The sequence below is a fragment of the Aspergillus aculeatus genome (assembly GCF_001890905.1).
Source record: "Aspergillus aculeatus ATCC 16872 unplaced genomic scaffold ASPACscaffold_3, whole genome shotgun sequence".
NCBI classification, from domain to species: Eukaryota; Fungi; Ascomycota; class Eurotiomycetes; order Eurotiales; family Aspergillaceae; genus Aspergillus; species Aspergillus aculeatus.
The window spans coordinates 1,277,269-1,295,213 of NW_017962978.1; the positions used below are offsets into that span (position 1 = coordinate 1,277,269).

The 17,945-nt window shown below is 56.5% G+C and overlaps 8 protein-coding genes across 8 annotated transcripts; 6 read left to right on the forward strand and 2 right to left on the reverse strand.

Annotated features, from left to right (window-relative positions):
* The first annotated feature begins 275 nt into the window (after positions 1–275).
* Positions 276–3,617, forward strand: ASPACDRAFT_76070 (uncharacterized protein). Its single transcript, XM_020204633.1, has one exon. It carries the CDS (start codon positions 687–689, stop codon positions 3,252–3,254), a length of 2,568 nt encoding a protein of 855 aa, XP_020059324.1. The 5' UTR covers positions 276–686; the 3' UTR covers positions 3,255–3,617.
* A 241-nt stretch (positions 3,618–3,858) lies between these two features.
* ASPACDRAFT_76071 (NudC domain-containing protein) lies at positions 3,859–5,075 on the forward strand. The gene is made up of 4 exons (XM_020204634.1): positions 3,859–3,876; positions 3,961–4,211; positions 4,296–4,617; positions 4,682–5,075. Exons 2-4 carry the CDS (start codon positions 3,975–3,977, stop codon positions 4,711–4,713), a joined length of 591 nt encoding a protein of 196 aa, XP_020059325.1. The 5' UTR covers positions 3,859–3,876; positions 3,961–3,974; the 3' UTR covers positions 4,714–5,075.
* ASPACDRAFT_40303 (Zn(II)2Cys6 transcription factor domain-containing protein) lies at positions 5,055–6,427 on the forward strand (the record flags this gene model as incomplete). Its single annotated transcript, XM_020200732.1, has 3 exons — positions 5,055–5,189; positions 5,240–5,557; positions 5,669–6,427. The coding sequence occupies 3 exons, from the start codon at positions 5,055–5,057 to the stop codon at positions 6,425–6,427; spliced, it is 1,212 nt and encodes a 403-aa protein (XP_020059326.1).
* Positions 6,428–7,077: 650 nt separating this feature from the next.
* ASPACDRAFT_40304 (uncharacterized protein) lies at positions 7,078–8,807 on the forward strand (the record flags this gene model as incomplete). The annotated part of the gene is made up of 2 exons (XM_020200733.1): positions 7,078–7,601; positions 7,682–8,807. The coding sequence occupies 2 exons, from the start codon at positions 7,078–7,080 to the stop codon at positions 8,805–8,807; spliced, it is 1,650 nt and encodes a 549-aa protein (XP_020059327.1).
* A 459-nt stretch (positions 8,808–9,266) lies between these two features.
* ASPACDRAFT_40305 (uncharacterized protein) lies at positions 9,267–10,037 on the forward strand (the record flags this gene model as incomplete). The annotated part of the gene is made up of 1 exon (XM_020200734.1): positions 9,267–10,037. One exon carries the CDS (start codon positions 9,267–9,269, stop codon positions 10,035–10,037), a length of 771 nt encoding a protein of 256 aa, XP_020059328.1.
* Positions 10,038–10,443: 406 nt separating this feature from the next.
* On the reverse strand, positions 10,444–11,487 carry ASPACDRAFT_57951 (A4/G1 family peptidase; the record flags this gene model as incomplete). Its single annotated transcript, XM_020203300.1, has 1 exon — positions 10,444–11,487. The coding sequence occupies one exon, from the start codon at positions 11,485–11,487 to the stop codon at positions 10,444–10,446; it is 1,044 nt and encodes a 347-aa protein (XP_020059329.1).
* Positions 11,488–12,563: 1,076 nt separating this feature from the next.
* ASPACDRAFT_50416 (hemolysin III family protein) lies at positions 12,564–14,123 on the reverse strand (the record flags this gene model as incomplete). Its single annotated transcript, XM_020202352.1, has 2 exons — positions 12,564–13,889; positions 13,947–14,123. 2 exons carry the CDS (start codon positions 14,121–14,123, stop codon positions 12,564–12,566), a joined length of 1,503 nt encoding a protein of 500 aa, XP_020059330.1.
* Positions 14,124–14,607: 484 nt separating this feature from the next.
* Positions 14,608–17,810, forward strand: ASPACDRAFT_1879144 (uncharacterized protein). The gene is made up of 5 exons (XM_020198154.1): positions 14,608–15,251; positions 15,309–15,552; positions 15,927–16,193; positions 16,254–16,665; positions 16,696–17,810. The coding sequence occupies exons 1-5, from the start codon at positions 14,902–14,904 to the stop codon at positions 17,694–17,696; spliced, it is 2,274 nt and encodes a 757-aa protein (XP_020059331.1). The 5' UTR covers positions 14,608–14,901; the 3' UTR covers positions 17,697–17,810.
* The last annotated feature ends 135 nt before the right edge of the window (positions 17,811–17,945 follow it).

A 17,945-nucleotide genomic window follows, 5' to 3' on the forward strand; every position in this document is an offset into this window, starting at 1 on the left:
CTTACCCTCCTCAAGGTTATTATTTTTCTCTCTGATTATCATCCGACCTCAGGAAAATCCGCATCATCATGCCAATCGATAGCATTTCCAATTCAGGCTCGTGATGGTCGAAGCGACCTATCACATGATGCTGGGCCGGGCAGATCCCGGCAGCCGTCGTTGGATTTTGTCCCAATCCCCAATCTGAGGTGAGTTGGCAAAGCCACACACACCCACACATACCCACCACACCCACATTCACTCACGTACTCACTCACTCATCCCCATCACATCACCTCACCTCACCTCACTCTCGTTTCCCTTCTTCTCTTTCTTCAGTTCCACCCTTTTCCCACCTTAAAAAAACCCTGTTGTGGTCTTCTTCCTCGGCTTCTCTGCCTGCTTGGTCTTTTCTCCCTTGGTAGACCTCCCTCATATGATGTTCAGCCTTGGGATGTAAATCCGTCCTCCTTGCGCATAGTCGCCCTCTTTATTCCCCTTATGATGGGCGGTCATACCCGCGTTCTCCGCCGTGCTCGCGATCCCGCGACACTCTACCCTCCGACTCCGTCCCGGACTCAATCCATTGACCAAGTCATTCAAGACATAGAAAAAGATCAAGCAGGAATTTCGGCCTCAGCGCCGTCGTGACAGACCGACATCCTCCGGTAGCGCCCTTCGTATCACTATCACTATCGACGATAACGATGGACGGGGAGAAGCACAACACCGCCGGCCCGAGCCAGCAAGTGCTGGTGGAATCCGCGCTGGAGCAGTCGGACATCCACGCCCAACACTCTTTATCAACGTTCGAAAGAGTCCTCACCACTCATGCGCCCATCCTCGAATCCCTCCTTTTGCAGACCCCCACCGACTCTATTCTCTCGCTCTATCACACTTCCCGCTACCTCCGCTCCTTTCTCCGCTCATACCCAACAGCATGGAAGTACCTTTCGTTCCGGCTCCTTTATCCCTCAGGCACGCCTCCCCCGATTCGCGTGGTCCTCACCGGTTCCTCGGAGGCAGTGGTGCCCCGTCAGTCGCGACCGTACGCTCTCGATCAGCTGCTGATGAATGTGGTGCTTCCGTTCAGCCCGTGTTTGCGCAGCCTGGAGTTGGATAACACGGCGGTCTCGGGTCAGATCCTTATCTCCACAGTCCTTCATGCTCGACGGGAGACACTGGAGCATCTTTCTGTTCGGGGGTGCAAGAACGTGTCACTCAAGTATCACATTATTCCTTACTTGACCATGTTTGGTCTCCAGTACGATGTGAACATGGAACGAAATATCGGTAGCTCTCCTGCCACCAAACACCTCGCTCTCAAAAGTCTATACACCTACCGATGTCGCCACCACCGCCGTCGCCCCTACCTCACGTCATCGTTGTCGCGAAAGGATTCGGATTCCGAGCCCACACATGAGCTGGTCAACCTCTGTCACAAACTGGGCATCTGGACGGATACGGCGTGGTGCTCGACCCCGGCCGGGCGGTGCTTCCGCAGAAGAGGGTATGTGTCGATGCGGGTTCCCCAGGGTTCGGCCGAGGTCTGGGTCGTCTTCGATCGGCTGTGGAGGTCGAAGAACTGGATCGGACCGATCGACTCGGGTAACAGGCCAGCTCAGCGTGACGGCAAGCTGTGGGAGCACAATGAGACGGGCTATTGCGGCGAACCGCTGGGGACGGGTGAGATCGGTGATCTTGGTGACGGCAAGATGAAACCGGCGCATCTGCGTCAAAGTCACGCGCAATTTGTCCAGAACATCCGCTGTGATAACTGCTGCGAAGTGATCCCGGAGCGGTGCGAGCAATGCAGCATCTTGATGCACTGCGTCGGATGTCGAAAGACTCTGTGTGCTAGCTGTGCATACGATCGGCCTTACATTGCTGGTCATTTGGAGCCCTCCTCGACCAAGGAGTCGAATCCGTTCTGGTGGGCCCCTGGCGCAACAGTTTCGCCGTGTTCGATGCAAGACCCAGTGGAACTCACGGATCATGAGGCACTCACCACCAACCCCACCGCTCCCGCCGCTTATCCTGCCCTCAAGCTGCACTGGTGCTGCACGGAACCCATTTTCTCCGGCGGAGGCGGGATCAGTATCGGCACTTCCAATCGGGACGTAGATCAAGTGCGCGCGGTGCCTTTACCCAGGGGACAAGGCTGGGAGGACCTCGAGATCTCGGCCCAGGAATGGAGCAAGACGTTCCCGCGCGACGCTTACGGAGACCCACGCAAGCCGGATTACACCCTCGAGACGGGACACATCGCCATGATGAAGTGGCTGCTGGGTCCGCCTAACCGACAACCCACGGCTTGTCCCCGGAACTTGTGCCAGGATTGCTACGACACGCCGCAGTGGAAGGTGCATTGCAAGAGCTGCTCGAAGCCGTTGTGCATCGAGCATGATCTCCGTGGTCTACGGCTGAGGATTTGTGGCTACCGGGACTTGACGCTGGAGAAGATGGCGATTCAAAACCACGCTGCATCAGGCTCTCGCGGCTACCTGGCCCCGCACATGGCCTATCCCCACTCCGTCCCTGAGTTCGAGTTACCGTTCCGGACCCAGCGGGTGATCGACTCCACGACGAGCAGCTTCACCGAGGACCATGGTGAGGGGGCCGGGGAGGTGCGCAGTCGCGCTCTGCCCGAACCCCCGGGACCGGCTTCGCTGATCCATCGCCGCTCCCGAAGTCTGTCCCTGTCCAACTCCAACCGATCGCGATCGTCCTCCCCGTCTTCCACCTACTGTGACTCGCCGTCCGAGCAGCTCCGATGGCAAGGCTGCCAATCCTTCTTCTGCCCGCAGTACCGTGCCGTCGGCGACCAACGCCAGCGGTGCGCCAGCGTGCTCCGCGAATGCACGAGTTGCGCCGTCTACGTGTGCCAGGACTGCGTGAAGGCCAACCCCCCCTGCAAATGCTCCTTCTGCGAAGTCAACTACATCTGCCCGAACTGCGTCAAGGTACGCGAACGCGAGGGGACCTGCCGCCGGTCGGCAGAGGAGAAGGCCCGCCGCGAGCAGAAGTGGAAGGAAGACATGCGTATGCTCGAGGGGATCCTAGAGGCGAAGCTCGCGAACGCGACTGCCGAGTATGCGGGCCAGTTCTTCGGGTTTTTGGAAGGTGGTGAAGTTAGTAGTAGCGCGGCGGCGGAGGTGGAATCCGATGTGCCGCATCCAGAACCGAGCTCGACGAGTTTCGACCCGAGCGACCTGCACGGCCTCCATGAAGTCGATCTTTTCGGAGAAGAGATTCTAACGGATAGTACGGAATGACGAAGATGATAATCGGATATGCTGGTGGTGGTACACGGGGATCCATTTCAATGGCGTTTAATGGGATATGTGGGAGCATTTCCAGCTTTCTTATTTTCCTTAGCATTTGTGCGAAACCAAAATCTTACATTCTTGGGTGGGATGGGGGAGAGGATGGAAAATGGTAATCTTGTTCGTGTTGGTGGCATTTGAGTGGGTATGCAGTCATGATGCGCAGGAAGCATGGAGACTGTTTAGTCGGGGGAGTGTTTGCCAGGGGTAGGGTAGGGTAGGTTGTTGTGGGGGTTTTGGGACATACGCAAGGCATATAGGGCATAATGATCTGTTTGTGACGCTGTCACATCTTCAACAGTTAGCAGAGCCAATATTCCACTTTTTCTTGAACTTAATCGAGAGAGTATGGGACCTCTTTTGCGTACTACATATCCATAGAACGGTAATACTTGCAGTACCAGACCAACAGCAACCAAACCCCAATAAGCTCGACCCAAACCAAAGCCCCGCAACGGACGGAAGCTACTCGAACCGCCGCAGCACCGCTCCACCATCAAATAATTCCCCCGCAGCTCTCTTCTTTTTCTCCAACGTCCTCAACCACTCCGATCCCCAGCAACTTCTTGAGGTACTGTACGGAGAAGCTATCCAACTGTCTCCCTCCAGACCCACCAACAAAAAAAAAACACTAACACCCCCTCCCAAATACCTAGAAAACAGGAGACAATGTCGGAACAAGAACCCACCCCCGCCGACCTCGCCGCGCGCGAAGCCGAGGAACACGCCCGCAAGGCCGCCGAGCAGGCCGAGCAGGCCCAGCTCCCCTACAAATGGACGCAGACCATCCGCGACGTCGAGGTCACGATCCCCGTGCCGGGCCACCTGCGCGGCCGCGATCTGGATGTCGTGCTCACCAAGACCAAGATCAAGGTGGCGGTTCGGGGGCAGGAGGCTGTTATTGAGGTTTGTTCTTTCGCCCCTTAGGAGGGAGGGGGGGGGATCTACAGTACTGGCTCAGGGTTTGGGTGCTAATAGTCGGAACCGCAGGGCACCTTCCCCCACCCGATCATCGTGGACGAAAGCTCCTGGACTCTGGAGACGACCGCGCACCCGCCGGGCAAGGAGGTGGCCGTGCACCTGGACAAGGTCAACAAGGTGGAGTGGTGGCCGCATGTGGTGACGGGGGCGCCCAAGATCGACGTCACCAAGATCACGCCCGAGTCGTCCTCGCTGAGCGATTTGGACGGCGAGACGCGCGCCATGGTCGAGAAGATGATGTACGATCAGCGGCAGAAGGAGATCGGGGGCATGACGAGCGATGAGCAGAAGAAGATGGATATTCTGAAGAAGTTTCAGGCGGAACATCCTGGTTAGTTTTGCCTTTCTTTTTTTGGGGTTGTGGGGGGTGGAATTGTTATGCTAATGGTTTGCAGAGATGGATTTCTCGAATGCGCAGATTGGTTGAGTTGGGGGTGAGGGGGCTGGGTGAGGGTGATGTGTATGAAGTAATGAAAGCATGCGTTGCTGATGTTTGATTCTTGTACGCTGGACGCTGTACCCCGTACTCCGTACTGTGGTTGCAATGGGGTTTTCAGGACATGATGCATGAGAATGATGTTGATATATTGAATACGAGGGTGCTTCTTCGGGACTAGCGTGTCAGCCTTACTGCGTCGATGGCTTCCATCGCTGGCTTGTCTTCCCCTCATTGTTACCTATCCCCATGCCTTGTCATTGTTGCAAGGTTTCTGAATCGAACCAGCAGGGTGATCAGGGTTCAACTATTCTTAGTCATGATCAATCACCATGTCTCTCCCCGCAGGTCAGGGAATCCTCCACCTCCAACTCCCCTCCTCCCAACCGGAGCGCATCTATCATGCCCGCCGCGCGCATCGGAAATCCCGCAATGGATGCTCCAAGTGTAAACAGCGCCGAGTCAAGGTACACCACACCCTCTTTGCCCAGTACCAGCCTTTTTCTAAGGATCTCAGTGTGATGAATCGAAACCCCACTGCCTTCGCTGCCACAAACTCAATCTGGACTGTAGCTATGGACCCAGCAGCAGCAGCACGGACCCCAAGAAAACAATGACCCGGTTCCTGACCAGCTCGCCGGACTCCAGGGCCTACAACCTAGCCCAGGACACCGTAGGCACCCAGCTCCACGACCTCCTACAGCTACCGCAGGGAGCCTCGCCCTCTATCCGCGTGGAGGCCCTGCATCACTTCTACGGCCTCTCCGACCCGGCCCTAGGGCCACAAGCCCCGCAAGCCGAGTACCAAAGACGGGTGATCCAGCTCGGATTCGAGGTACGAGCCTCTCTCCCTACCTACCCTCTTGCCCTATTCCCTGCCAACCGCCCCCCCCCCCCCAAAGACTAACCACCCCACCCCCAACCACTAAACAATGGGTATCAACAGTCCCCCTACCTAATGCACACGATCATCGCCTTCGCAACCTCCCACCTCCGCTACACAACCCCCACGAAACACCGCCCCTACGCCCTAACCGAAACCTACCACTGGCAACAAGCCATCACGCAGTACTCACAGCAACTGACCACCATCGGCCCGCACAACATGGACGGCCTTTTTGGGGCGTGCCTGCTCCTAACGGTGCGCTCCTTCGAACTCGACCGCTACGACCCGCACAGCTCTTTTGTTTTCGCTACATCTCCAGAACATACCGCCACCGCGCTGACCTGGCTCACCCTGCAAGTGGGGCTGCGGCGGCTGCTGGAGGCCACCGTCCCCTGGCAGCGGGGGAGTATGTGGTGGGAGGTCTTCATGGCGTCGGCGGCGCAGTATCGCGGGATTTTTGACGTCGAGGATGATGATTCTGAGAGGGTGGTGGCAGGGTGGGGGCTCGATCCCGGGCTGGCGGATCTCTGCGGCATCCATGCGGGGAGTACCCCCGCCAATAATGTGTATTACGAGCCGGTGCGGATATTGAGTGGGTTGGTGCACCTGCCCAGGGGCATCCGGAGCTTCGGGGCGTATACCGGCTGGATGGGACGGTTGGAGCCGGCGTTTTTTGAGAGGTTGGTCTGCAAGGAGGTTGCGGCGTTGGTGGTGTTGCGGGGGTGGTTGGAGTTGTTGGGGAGTGTGGATTTGTGGTGGATTGGGGTGAGGGTTAGGTCGGAGGTGCAGGCGATTAATTGGTTTCTTGGGGAGGTTTGAAGGTGGCGTTGATGGGGATGGGAGTCGGGTGGGAGATTGGGTGCGTTGTTGATTGGGGATTTATGGTCGGTCGGTAGGGGTAGGCTGATTTATGTGTTTAGATGTGGGATATGGAAAGGGAGGAGGGAGAGGGAGAGGACGAGAACGTCTCGGGTGACTCTGGGGCATCTATCTGCTTGTTGCACGGCTACATACACTGCGCGGTATATCTGCATCTTCATCCTCCGAATCGGTCCGTCAAGGGCGAGAATCGGAAGGGCTAGCCTTCCAGCTCAAGTCTAGACCGCTCTACCCAAAGGATAACATAGGAAAACGCCGAGGTTGTCTGGGCCCAGTCGACGGCCTGCAGACAACTTTTCTACAAGAATGCTGAAGGGGGTGCATCATCCAGCTAAGAATGCGGGGGCACTGGATAGATCGTCAGCGTCAGACTGGCTACTCCCACCGTTTTGGACCCATGTCACTGAGAGACTACCACAAAAGACATGCGTGATATGTCTTAGCCCTTATCATCTGTGTGGCGGGTTACTCATTGAGGCATTATTCTCCTGCAGGGGGGGAAGATGGACTCTACCGCTTCCATATCCTCTCAAACTTTATGATATTTGATGCTGCACACCCCCGTCTTACTCCCACCACACACCAGAGAAATGTCCAACCCGAAAACCCAAGTGGCCCTCTCCCACTCGGAGAGCACAGTCACCACCGACCTGACACAGTCCCGCCAGGACACCGAAACTGACAAGCCATGGCAATGCTCGGTGGAGGCCGCCAAGGCCGCAAACACCAGGGAGCACGCGATGTCCGTCACGCAGGCACTGAAGCTCTTCCCGTGGGCCGTCGTGTGGTCGCTCGTCCCCTCCATCGCCATCGTCATGGAGGGCTACGACACCATCCTCATCACCAGTTTCTTCGGCTACCCGGCCTTCCGGACGCAGTTCGGCGAGGAACACCCCGGCAAGGGATATCAGGTCGCCGGATCCTGGCAGTCAGCCCTCGGAGCGGCAGGGAACCTGGGGTGTATGATCGGCGCACTGATCAATGGCTATCTGATCGAGCGGTGGGGCTTCAAGCGGGTCTTTCTGCTGGCCCAGGTGCTGATGGGTGCTTTCATCTTCATTCCGTTTTTCGGCGACACCGCCGGAGTGCAAGTGGCGGGGCAGATTCTTTGCGGGTAGGTTATTTGGCGGTAGAGCTTGAAGGCTTCTTGCAATGGGGCTATGTGGTTCGGCCAAGCTGATAATTCCGAGGTAGACTCCCGTGGGGCATCTTTGCGACCCTTGGGCCGGCGTATAGTTCGGAGCTGTGTCCGATGGTGCTGCGGCCGTATCTGACGGCGTTCGTGAACGTGTCGTTCGTCATCGGCCAGCTGATCAGCGCCGGCGTGCTGCAGGGGCTGATCGATCTCCATAGCCAATGGTCGTATCGCATCCCCTTTGCCCTGCAGTGGGTGTGGCCGGTCCCGTTGTTCGTCTGCGGCTGCTTCATGCCCGAATCCCCGTGGTGGCACGTCCGGCAGGGCCAGTATGAAGCCGCCGTGCAGATCGTCAACCGGCTCCTGGCCGACCCCGACACCGACACCGCTCACCAGACCGTTGCGATGATGGTGTACACCAACAACCTGGAAAAAGAGATCAAGGGAGGGTCCTACCTAGACTGCTTCCGCGGGCCCAACGCCCGGCGCACGGAGATTGCCTGCATGGCGCTGGCCGGACAGGTGTTCACCGGGCTGGTCTTTGCGTACTCGCCGACCTACTTCTTCGAGCAGGCGGGCATCAGCGACGACGAGTCGTACAAGCTCGGCCTCGGCGGCGCGGGGCTGGCCTTCCTGGGCACGACGGTGTCGGGCCTCGCCATGCATTTTTTCGGGCGGCGCACGATGTATGTGGGCGGCCTGGGGCTGATGAGCGTCTATCTTCTGGTGAGCGGATGCCTGACGCCGGCAACGACCAGTTCCAACCCGACGGGGGCGGCGCTCTGGACCCAGTCCGTCCTCTGCATCGTCTGGATTTTCACCTTCTCGATGACGGTGGGACCGATCGCCTGGGTGATCCCGCCCGAGGTGTCGTCCACGCGGCTGCGGTCGAAGACGGTGGTCCTGGCCCGGAATTCTTATTACATTGCGTGCGTGGTGGCCAATGGGCTGGAGCCGTCAATGGTGAACCCCACGGCTTGGAATTGGCGTGGATACACGGGGTTCTTCTGGTTTGGGACGGCTTTCTTGACGTTTCTGTGGAGTTACTTCCGGCTGCCGGAGACCAAGGGACGGACTTATGAGGAATTGGACGTCATGTTTGCCCGAGAAGTGCCGACGCGGCAGTTTGGGAAGTATGAAGTGGATGCGTATGAGGGGGAGGATTCCGGGGGTGGTGTTGCTTAGCTTAGGTGTTAGCGCTGCCAACTGGCAAGCCAACTGGCAAGGCTGTAAGTGGGGACGGAACTGCGGGACACAGACCAATCAGCAGTGCGGGGAATCTGGATGCCTGGGAATTGAGGTTGAGGCTGTGTCAGCCAGCCTTTTTACTTGCCTTCTGGTTCTACTTCTTGATTTGACTGTCGGTCTGTCTTCCATCAACCAGTCGAGGTGACACCGTGGACTAAGTTACTACTTAGTACATACCTCCATTGTTTACGTTGACTTGTTGTGATCGATCTGTTCAACTCGGATGGTTATATACCTGTCCATCTTACTCAATCAATCTCACCCACCAATTTCCCATATACTGTCCTCCTCTCCCTCTCTATCGATAAGTTAGCACTTATCATCTTACCCACCGATAACGCGATAGCCCACCCCCTGGACCACCACCACCACCACCACCTGCTGGAATCACCATCAATGTCCCCCCTCAGCGCCATCACCAGCTGGCTCTGCTGCATCCCAAGCCCGGATCCCAATCCTCCACATCCACCTCCACCTTTACCTTCAGCCTCATCTCCACCATCAAACCATTATCGCGAAAACAACGAAGGCTACCTGCCACCCACCCCACCCCTCCCCGCCTACACCCCCCATCCGCACACCCCAACCGAAAAGACCCTCGCCCTGCACCGTCGCCCATCCTCGTCATCATCAACATCATCAACATCCTGGAACGAGAAATCCGGTGCAGCAACCACATCATCCCCCGCAGCCGCAGCCACACCCGCACCAGAAACAATAGAAACCACAACTCCCTACCCACCACCACCCCCCGCCGCACCAACCCCCCCACCCGCCCCCCTCTACCCACCATACTACCACACGGCCACCGGGCTCTTCGACCCAGACCCCAACGACAGCGACACCTCGTCGACGCTCTCCTTCCCCAGCACCAGCAGCTACGGGAACACCTCGACCGCGACGCGCGAGACGCCGCCGCCGCCGTACTCGCCCCGGAGTCTAGGGATGTCGTCGCGGACGATGTCGCCTGTGCCGTCGTTGATGTCGGATTCGGGGAGAAGTATTAGTAGTGGGAGTAGTGGGAGTAGTCGGGGAAGTGGTGGTGGTGATGGGTCAGGCAGAAGATCTGAGGAGATGGTGCAGATTGCGGCGCCGAGGGCGGTGGTGGTTTGGGAGTCGGCGCGGGGGAGGGAGAGGGAGAGGGGGTGGGGGGATTTATATGATTGATTGGTTTGGGTTATTGGGTATGGGTATGGGTAAGGGTAAGGGTAAGGGTACTATAAGGGACTGGGAGTTCGGGGGTGGAATGGTGTGGTGTGGTGTTTGGTGTTGGTCGGGTTGATTTGTGATGCATGGTGAGTTTGAGTTGAGCATGTGGAATGCGTTTGTATATCAGGCAAGCAAGCATGCCCCTTTAATATACGACTGATTAATCTCAGGTCGAACTACTAATGATGGAGTGCGTGCGGTATAGCTTCAATATAATATCGGATAACTATTTTCAGGATTACCAACATTTCAATATACACAACCACCGCTATAAACGACAGCAGCCCTATATCTCTCTTGACCCCTGCACCCCTGCTCTCTCTCCCTGTCCCCACCCCAACTTCTCTTCTACTAAAAGTGCAACCTACTGATAACTAACCACCAACTTCTCACTACTCACAATCTCCGGCACCGCCTGCACACTGGAGCTATACGTATCCTGAACCGCATACAGCGCCGCCCCATCATCAAGATTGTAGCTCTGCCCATCCGCCGTCTTGGCCACACAGCCCGTAAACACGGCATCGTCAAATCCCACGAGTGTCAACCCATCCCCATCCACCGCCAGGTCCTCGACAATCCACTCCGCATTCTGCCCCTCCAGCTTAGCACTCTCACTCGGCGCCGTCGCATGCATCGTCACCTTCTTGCCGGTGGTTAGGTTCTCAATCACGGCCGTCCCCGCCGTGCTGCTCGTCGCCTCGACGGAGGCGAACACGACATCCCCGATCGAGAAGTCCATCTCCACGTCCACCGAGTTGAGCGGGTACCACTCGTACCACGCCGCGAACGAGGTCTCGTTGTTACTGTCCACGTAGATGTCCACCCCGGTCTGCCAGATCGAGTTGCCCGCCGTCGCCCCGTCGATCCCCACCCAGAACGAGACGGCTTGCGTGTCGGAGCTGCTGGAGGCCGCGGTCGGCGTTACGCTGGGCAGCGTGAAGGTCGCCGCCACGTAGGTGTAGGTGGCGGTGGAGGCCGGGGCGGATTCGAGCACCGCGCCTGCCCAGTTCTCGTTGATCTCGTAGTCGGCGGCGGTGTTGGTGCTGGTGCGGTGGTTGACGCTCGCGGTGGTGGTTGGCGCCGCGGCGCTGGGGTTGGCGTAGTAGCTCGTTGGTGCGGCAGTTTGGGTCGGTTGTTGTTGTTGTTGTTGTTGTTGTTGTTGTTGTTGTTCGCTGCTGCTGGCGCTGGCGCTGGCGCTGGCGCTGGGGGCAGATGCGCCCCAGTTGAACGAGGGCTGCCCCTGGCCTTGGTTTCTGCCGCCGCTGGTGAAGCCGTTCACTGCTGCGCCGTCGCCGGGGAAGCCGCTGCCGAATTGACGGCGCTGCTGGCGGGCCTCGTGGGGCGCGGCCAGAGCGGTGCTAGCGGCCAGAAGAGCGCTGACTGCGAGGGAGGTGGTGAGCTTCATACTGACTGATGGCTTCCGGTAATGTCAAATGGAAAGTAATAAAAGAAACAAAGTTAAAAGAATGTATGCGCTCCAAGAGGTCGAGTAGTCTAGATAGAGAACGGAAACGAGCACAGCTCCAAAGAAAAGGAAGGGAAAGGTATGTTACACCTCAGATCACAGATCTTGGTTGATGAAGACCAGAAAACCATGGCGCTGGTGCCCGGGGTGCAGACCTTGCAAGTTATATGTCTATTGTCTGAGTCCAGTCACTTAGGGCTCGGTTTGGGATTGATTGCGGCCAGACTCCGGATGAAACCCGTTAGTGGCCCCGGGTGGAGTGGCGCTGCCCCGTCGGGCGTTTGACACTCGATCACCTTCATTTCGGGGATGGGGAGGGAGTGGGATTTTGGTTTTTTTGCGTCGGAGGGGCTTTTGGATAGGGGGTGATGGGTTGATGGGTTGAGGGTCTGGGAGGTGGTGTGGGTTGTGGTGGTGGTGATGGTGGTGTATTGTACTCTATCTGGATAATAGGCCGTCCACTTCATGAGGGCCATAAGGAGCTACTGAACCTGTCCATAACCATAGTCGAGGCTCAGGAGAGTCCCACGACGATGGAGTCTCGTCGTCGACAAATCCATGCCTCCCCCATACATTCATGTTGTTCACCGTGGCAAGGGGAAAGGGGCAGTCTAGATTTCACATAGTGGCATAGAGGGTTAGTCGAAACAGGCATACTTAAGCATATTTTCAACACCCCAATCAGGAAATCCACAGCCGAGACATTTCCAACAGATAGATTGAGGGGCGTCGACTCAAGCATGTTTTCGCTGCCAGCGTCAATCTCCGGATATAATGATCGTCCATTGTCATCAAGACTATCTCGGTACCTCTCCGCAACTGCCTAGTCTACAGTGCATTATCTGTTATGAATCTACTTTACTCAATTCTTTCCTCCACGATCATATATTGAAATAGCTTTAAAAATAGCACCATCTCAACAATCTAAGCCGGCTAGACTTTTTGTATATCCACAACTCCAATATGTACAAGAAGTCAAGAAACTAACCTGCAAGTCTATACACCTCTATCGTCCTCTAATTCACCATGTTCGGGCACTCCCCCTGCGCCCGCTTGAACGCTCCCGCAAACAGATCCTGCATCGCCAGGTAATGGAACAGAATCCCGCCCAGCACAGCAAGGTGCCAGATGTTGTGGCTGCCTCCCACATAGTCGAACAGTCCGGGCCGCCACCGCTCCGGCACCTGAGACGCATACACACACGCCCCCACGAAATACACCAGGACACTCTTCACCACCGGCGCATAGAAGTACAGACACCAGAAGAAGCCCCGGGTGTAGGTCAGCTGCGCCAGCGGGGCGAACCCGGTCAGAGCCAGCGACACATAGAAAGCCACCCGTGCCCACGCCATGTCCGCCCGGTTGAAGGTGGGGTGCCACGGCAGGATCACTCCGCCGATACCCAGAGACATCGTCAGCAGGATGTAGATCCACCGCGACACTGGCTCGCAGTAGAAGGCGGTGTACTCGGTCGTCACAATCGAGGCCGCGACTAGCATCGAGATACCCGTGTAGTCCACGCACGCGAACCGCTCCATCAGTGTCTGGCTGGCAATGCTGTTCATCGTGTGCCACAAGGTGCTGCATACCAGGCACTTGCACGCCGCGAAAAAGAAGACTGCGGCCACCAGCACATCCGTCTTGGTGCTCAGGTGGAAGTTGGGGTTCAGCGGGTAGAAGTAGAAAGCCACAGAGAGCACGATGAACAACCCGATCAGATGCGACCAGATGTTGACAAGCTCGTTGGAGAAGGTGAACATGGAGGCCAAGCACTCCACCTTCGAGTGCGTGAACCGGTATCCCTCAAGAATGTGGGGGTTCACCCGCCACGGCTGCGGGAGGTCCGCATAACCGATCAACCGCTTCTCCTGGGCCAGCAGGATCGCCCGGTCAATGTTCTCCTTCATTGCCTCCTTGGCCCGACGCGCTCGCTCCATGCCCTCGTCGACCACCTCCCGGGCATGCACCAAGCTCGAGTCCATCGCCTTCCACGCCCCATCCAACGCGCCGTCTAACCCGCGGTCCCACCCGGCGTGAGCACGAGACTCCAGCTCGACGAGAAAAGATTCCATGAGGCGGACACCGGCTTGGGCTTTCTGTTCTAATGTTTCCTTCGTGGCGAGAGCATCCTTATAACGGTCCTCCAAGGTGTCCACCAGGATCTTGGCGCGCTTCTTGCCGCTGCCCATGAGCTCTCCGGAAGCGTGAGAGCACGAGTCCCGCACGGCCTCCAAGGTAGCGTAGCCGCGACGGAGGCTGGCATCGATCTGATCCATGTGGGATTTGCCATATTGCTCAATCCACAGCATTCGTCGCTCCAGCTCCGTCAGGAAAAGTTCGACCTAGACCCCGTCAGATAAAATCCCATACACCAAAAGAGAATTCTGGCGAGTGCATACTCTCAGGAACACCGCATCTGCGTCATAATCTAAGGACAGCTTCCGAGCCGTGTGGAACGAGTGACGGCGCCGACGGTCGCGGAGTAAGCTGGTCTCCTCGGAGGGGGTTGTTGAATAAGCGGATGTGTTTGCCTCGGGATACGACTCGATGGTCATGGATTGCGCAGAGCAAGCCATGGTGTTCCGTATACCGTCTCAACCGTCAATTAAACCCGTAGCTAGTCGAGAAGATCGAATCGCATATCCTGGAGGGAACAAAGAAATAACAAGGGGAAAAGTCAGTGAGGGAAAAGACCAAGGTTGGGGGTGGAGATCGGGACGATCGGGAATCGGCGGGACGACCGAAGCAGAACATACAGCTGCAAGTTGGACAAACTAGAGAAATTCGGGTGGCTGCAAGGGACAAGCGCCTAGGTGAGTTGAGTGGAGAGGAAGAAAATGGAAAGAGAAAACAGAATAGTAATGATAATGACCCCAAAAGAAAAGGAGAGACACCTCTTAGGAGGAGAGGGAATTAGGTATTTAGGGGAACGACCGGAGGAGATAAAGAGAAGAGAAGAGGAGAGAAGAAGGGGAGGAAGAAGAAGCAGAAGAAGTAGTTAGTAGAAGAGGGGAACCCGAACAATATTAATCCCATCAATAATACTCTCTCTTTCCCCTCCCCACCAACCCTTCAGTTACTACTTGGTTCTCTTACTTGGCAAATGTCCACTTTTTAAGGCTGAACTGCTAAGAACTACTCCGTATCCTTGTTCATCCAAGGATTGGCTCTTCTATTCGCCGCCTTCCTGCTGTCAGTCTTCACTTCAGCCCATCAGCGCCCGGCTTGCCTCCACGTTGGGTCATTCTTATCGCTCTCGCCACCAGCCACCCTTCAACAAACCACCCACCGTACTTCGCTTTTGCAGTGGCAGCCAGCTGTTCCTTTCACCTGACGCACAGCAATCCCCTCACCATGGCCATTCGGGACATTGTCGTCAACGCGTCCCTGCTGCCGGTGCTCAATTTGAGCGCCGAAACCCGCGACCAATGCATGCAATTGCTCGCCGTGCTCGACCCGTCGGCTGACTCCTACTCTGACTCCGAAAAACGCGCCCTAGCTGCGTCCAAGGAACAGAAGCAGCTGTTTGCTCTTCTGGCTCGCCTGCGCGGGCTCAACCGCGATGCTATTCTACGCGTCCGAGAGACGAAGCAGGCGACCGCAGAGGCCCGCCAGGAAATCGACCGTTTACACCTGCAACTTCAGAATCTCTACTACGAACAACGGCACCTGACGGGGGAAATCGCTGCGTGCGAGTCTTATGAGTATGTCCCAGCGTAGCCACCAAAAGAACTCGCCGGATGCTGACCTCACTGTCACAGTCACAAATACCTTGCCCTTCCATTGATCCCGCTCGAAGAATTCCTGGCGTTGCACCCCGAGCATCGTGAATCGGACGAACACGATCTCATGATCGCTCGCATCAACCACGAACATGCCGAACGGGAGAAGCTGGAGCAGGCGCGACAAGAGCTTCTGAAGCGGAAACAGGCTTTGATTGCGGAAAACAACAAACGGAAGGAGGATCTGGCCAGTCTGGACCAGGATTTGGAGCGCTTTATCGACGTAAGTCTCTGTCCTAGTGAGTTTCGGACGATGTTGCTAACCCCTGGCAGGCCGCCAAGCCCATTCAGAAGATCTTCGAAAAGGAGTATTAGCGGTGGGATTATTGTCTTGTAGTTTCTTGCATGGATTGGCGCATTGGATAGATACCCAAAATGATTTGATTTGAACCAAACAAGATCTCCCAGTACGTAGCCATGCGTTTCGTGGTGGACGTGTTACATCGTAATCCTTGTGACCGCCGCCAACTGGTGGCCCCCCCTCCGCCTTCCGCCCGCCTCTCCGCAACTGCAGCTTGCAATTAACTCCAACAACTCCAACTCCCCTCCCACTCTCTCCCATCTGGTCCTGTACCAGGCTACGTTCCCTCTTCAAAGCATGTCCTGGTCATGATTGCCAAGAATGAAGACCTGTCATCATCACAGACCGTTGATACCAACCCCGATTATACCATGACCGTCAGCACCCCCTCGCCGCGTCCGCCGCCCCCGGAGAAGCCAGAGGCTATCCGGACGCGATTCAAGGTCATTGCAGCCTTCTGGGCGGTGATTATTCTTCTGGGATTCCCGATCTGGTGGAAGACCACATCGATCTTTCGAGCTTCCTTGCCCATCCCGGAAATGATTGATTGGGCCGATGGAAAGGTATGTAATTCCTGGTCGTTGAAATGCATACCTGGCTGACTGGTGTCTCTTCAAATCTAGACCTGTCGTCCTGTTTTCCCACTTCAAATCCGAGTTGAGACGCCTCACCTACCTGACGCAGAGGCCCAGCACTTGCTCCGGACGACACAACATACGCTCGATGACTTGAATGAATTCTCCGCACATCATCTGCGGCTGAAGCTATCGAACGATAATGCTGACGAGCCGTTGACTGAACCGGCAGACACGGCCTTGACAGTGCGCCTCATACCACAAGACGATCTAATCAACCCCAAGTCCGAACTCCAGCACGATATCACCCAGCTCGACGTCTTTTACTCACCAAACCAAATACCGCCCCTATCATCATCCAACCCACCGTTGTCCGCTTACATTGCGGGTGAACTTCAGCAGCTGTTCACAGAAGAGAAAGCCATCATCGCGCAAGTCCTGTCGAACACCCATGCATCAAGTGCGACAGCCACCACTCAGCCGCCTTCAGCTATGCTTTCCTCCGTGTCCCCTCAGCTCGCGGATAGTATAGCCAAGCGCCTCCGACGCTCGATGAAATACGCCGATACCTATCACCTCGCCTTTTCCTTGTTCACTCCCGGCACAGAGCCCTCCTCGTGGGACATTCAGGCCGCTGTCCACGACTATATCACCCCACTGCTGCAGGCCTTCTCTCCAATCAGCAATTTTACCGTTGACACCCAAGTTCAGTTATATGCGACGTTTGCACCTACGGCTCCGGCGCCCGAGTACGACGAAAGCCACGCAGCTTGGACCCTGAAGCCCGAAGACCTTAGCGCGTTCATCAACGCGGCCGAATGGCCTCTCAGCCCCAGCATCGGCCCGGGCCCAACCATCAACTTTATTCTCTATGTGCCTGATGCAGCGCAATCCCCCTTGGTGGTCAAGGACAGTCTCGCGACAAGCTGGGTCGTGCCTCAATGGGGCGGTGTTGTTCTTCTCAACCCTTCCAACGGCACCCAACTTCAGCATTTATCGCGCGACTCGCTTCAGGCCCCCTTTCTGACCTTTTCCCACCAACTCCTCACTCTTCTGGGCGCCCCTTCCACCCCGGCTGCGCTGCCTTTCCGACTGCAGACACTCACTCGCATTCGAGCCGCGAGTCTGCTCCTCTCTGCATCCTCTACCATGGGCTCCCTCGCCCGTCTCACCGAGTCACTTCCCTCCATCCCCATCCCTGCTACCGTGGCTGCCTCCGTGGCGACGACCCTCTCGCATCTGACCTCGGCCTGTGAGCATCTCCGAAGGGGCCGATTCCAGGCCGCGCTAGCGGATGCACGAATCGCCGAGACGGAAGCGGAGCGTAGCTTCTTCGAGAAGAGCATGGTCGGCCAAATGTACTTCCCGGATGAGCACAAGGTGGCCGTGTATCTGCCTCTATTGGGCCCCATCGGCGTTCCTCTCATTGTAGGCTTGCTAAAGGAGGTCAAGAAGGCCATAGCCTTGCGGAAGGCCAGGAAGGCTCACTGAATGAATCCGATTTGTACAGTACATAGTTTTATCCAATCATGTCTTTTCTTTCTTTCGTTTTGAGCAAAACGCACCAACATAGAAGCAATACCTCGCTAAAAAGCATACAACCAGAATTATTAATTAAGTCATGCAAAAGGCATAACCATGCAACAACGCATACCTGTCCAAAAACAGGCCCAAGGCCAAAAACCAAACGAGAAAATCGCTATTATACTCGAAAACCACCACAAAATCAACAGTATACAT